This window comes from Larus michahellis, unplaced genomic scaffold (genome assembly GCF_964199755.1).
Source record: "Larus michahellis unplaced genomic scaffold, bLarMic1.1 SCAFFOLD_34, whole genome shotgun sequence".
Taxonomy (NCBI): domain Eukaryota; kingdom Metazoa; phylum Chordata; class Aves; order Charadriiformes; family Laridae; genus Larus; species Larus michahellis.
The window spans coordinates 1,401,900-1,404,339 of record NW_027436399.1 but is presented as its reverse complement, the minus strand read 5'-3'; the positions used below and the strand labels follow the sequence as shown (position 1 = coordinate 1,404,339).

Here is a 2,440-nt window from a genome sequence, read left to right as displayed (position 1 = left end):
GCTGCCAGGAGGGGTCTGCAGGGCAGAGCTGAGCCCCCAGCGGGTGGGATGGGCTGTGGGAGCAGGGACAGGGAGGAGACGTGGGCACAGAGCAGCAGCTCCTGGCAGGGGCAGCTCCAGGCAGCAGAGACGTGGGAAGGAGAGGGAGCTGCTCTCAGAAATGCCATGGCAGGGGGGATTCAGGTACCTCCCTGCCATCCCCTGCAGAGCAGAAACTTTCCCTGGAGAAAACCCTTGGTCTTTTCTCCCACCTAGCATAGCCTCTGCACTTAGAGCCATGGGGACTCAGTCTCCTCAGTGGCCTCACCCCGGAAGAGGAGAAATTATCAAGTAACCTACTGTCTGTCCCTGTCCCACCTCCATCAGCAGCGGCACTTGGCCTTTGTCAATTTTCCCCCTCCCATCCTTGCTCCTCTTGTTCTTATCACTGTACTAGGATGGGGCGGTGGGACTCAAATGCACTTCAGAGACAAAACCTGGGGGTCTTGCCGTACAAATTTGTCCATGGGAGTAAAGTGTGCCAGTCCCCTCCCCATCCCAATGCTCCCAGTGAAACAAATGAGATGACTCTCACTTCAGCACACTTTCAAGACATTTTCTTCTTTCCCTTCAGAGTCCTGCTGGGTGGCAGGCTGCCCTCCACAAGGGCACAGCTCTCCTGTTGCATCACTGTGTTATCAAGGACCCCATGAAGAAGACACCTCGGTGATAAGGCCATGGCAATGCTGCTGGGCGGCTGTGCACAGGCAGCTGCAGTGAGCCCACTGAGTCCCTGGCTGGCAGGGCAGAGCTGAGATCCTCCTCTGGTATGATGAGACAGTGAGAGGAGTTTGGAGATCTGCACTTGGAGACTGGATTCCTCTGCTCTCTGCAGTGCCCAGTTCCTTCTCTGTGGAACATCTGTGGGTGATCGTCCTCCAGCTCAACGTGCTGCCAGCACAGGGCAGCTGAGAGCAGGGTTGATGGACAGACGGGCTGTCCTCAGTCTGCCAAAAGACACTGTCTCTTTGCCTCTCAGCACCCACAAGATTGCACTTGGCATGCAGCAGAAATGGCAGTGCCAAAAACACTCCTCAGGTTTGGTGAGGACAGAGTAGAACAAAATACACAAAACAAAATCCCCTCAACTTTGCTCTGCAGTCGGGTGAATGGGGAGTAATCAATGCTGAAAAGCTCTTTGGTGTCACAAGTGGATTTAATCTGAGATCACCCAAGTTCTCATTTACCCACTGCTGTAGAGCAGGACTCACTCCTCCAGAACCCACAGCAGAGCCCCCCTGCTCCCTGGAGCACCCTCAGCCAGCACCAATCAGAGCTCATGAAACGGACCTGCCAAGGCCTTCCTCTTCCGGAGGAGGAGGGTTCAGCAGGATTTCTATGGAAAATGCATCAGGTTTAGCTCAGACGAGTCTCTTCTAACTTGTCACTGTCTTTTCCATCTTCGACAGCCCCCCAAGGCCAGAGGCAGCAGATGTCCAACAGCAGCTCCATCACCCAGTTCCTCCTCCTGGCATTCGCAGACACACGGGAGCTGCAGCTCTTGCACTTCGGGCTCTTCCTGGGCATCTACCTGGCTGCCCTCCTGGCCAACGGCCTCATCATCACCGCCATCGCCTGTGACCACCGCCTCCACACCCCCATGTACTTCTTCCTCCTCAGCCCCTCTGTTCTTGACCTGGGCTCCATCTCCACCACTGTCCCCAAATCCATGGTGAATTCTCTCTGGGACATGAGGGCCATCTCCTATGCAGGATGTGCTGCACAGGTCTTTCTGTTTGTCTTTTTCATTTCAGCAGAGTATTTTCTTCTCACCGTCATGTCCTATGACCGCTATGTGGCCATCTGCAAACCCCTGCACTATGGGACCCTCCTGGGCAGCAGAGCTTGTGTCCACATGGCAGCAGCTGCCTGGGGCAGTGGGTTTCTCTATGCTCTCCTGCACACGGCCAATACATTTTCCCTGCCCCTCTGCCAGGGCAATGCCCTGGACCAGTTCTTCTGTGAAATCCCCCAGATCCTCAAGCACTCCTGCTCACACTCAGAGTACCTCAGAGAAGGTGGCCTTCTTGTGGTTAGTGGCAGTTTAGTATTTGTTTGCTTTGTTTTCATTGTGCTGTCGTATTTGCAGATCTTCAGGGCCGTGCTGAGGATCCCCTCTGAGCAGGGACGGCACAAAGCCTTCTCCACGTGCCTCCCTCACCTGGCCGTGGTCTCCCTGTTGGTCAGCACTGCCCTGTTTGCCTACCTGAAGCCCCCCTCCATCTCCTCCCCCATTCTAGACCTAGTGCTGGCTGTGCTGTACTCCGTGGTGCCTCCAGCCGTGAACCCCCTCATCTACAGCATGAGGAACCAGGAGCTCAAGGATGCCCTGTGGAAACTGGTGCCTGGATGGTTTTCAGAAGCTGCAGAGTGTTCATGTTCTTCAGCATATGACTCATAA

General features: G+C 55.1%; 1 protein-coding gene across 1 annotated transcript; it reads left to right on the top strand.

The window, feature by feature from the left end:
- Positions 1–1,471: 1,471 nt before the first annotated feature.
- LOC141737349 (olfactory receptor 14J1-like) lies at positions 1,472–2,440 on the top strand. Its single transcript, XM_074572034.1, has one exon. The coding sequence runs from the start codon at positions 1,472–1,474 to the stop codon at positions 2,438–2,440; it is 969 nt and encodes a 322-aa protein (XP_074428135.1).

Coding starts and splice junctions, on each gene's coding strand:
- LOC141737349 (XM_074572034.1), top strand. CDS start 1,472: ATGTCCAACAGCAGCTCCATCACCCAGTTCCTCCTCCTGGCATTCGCA.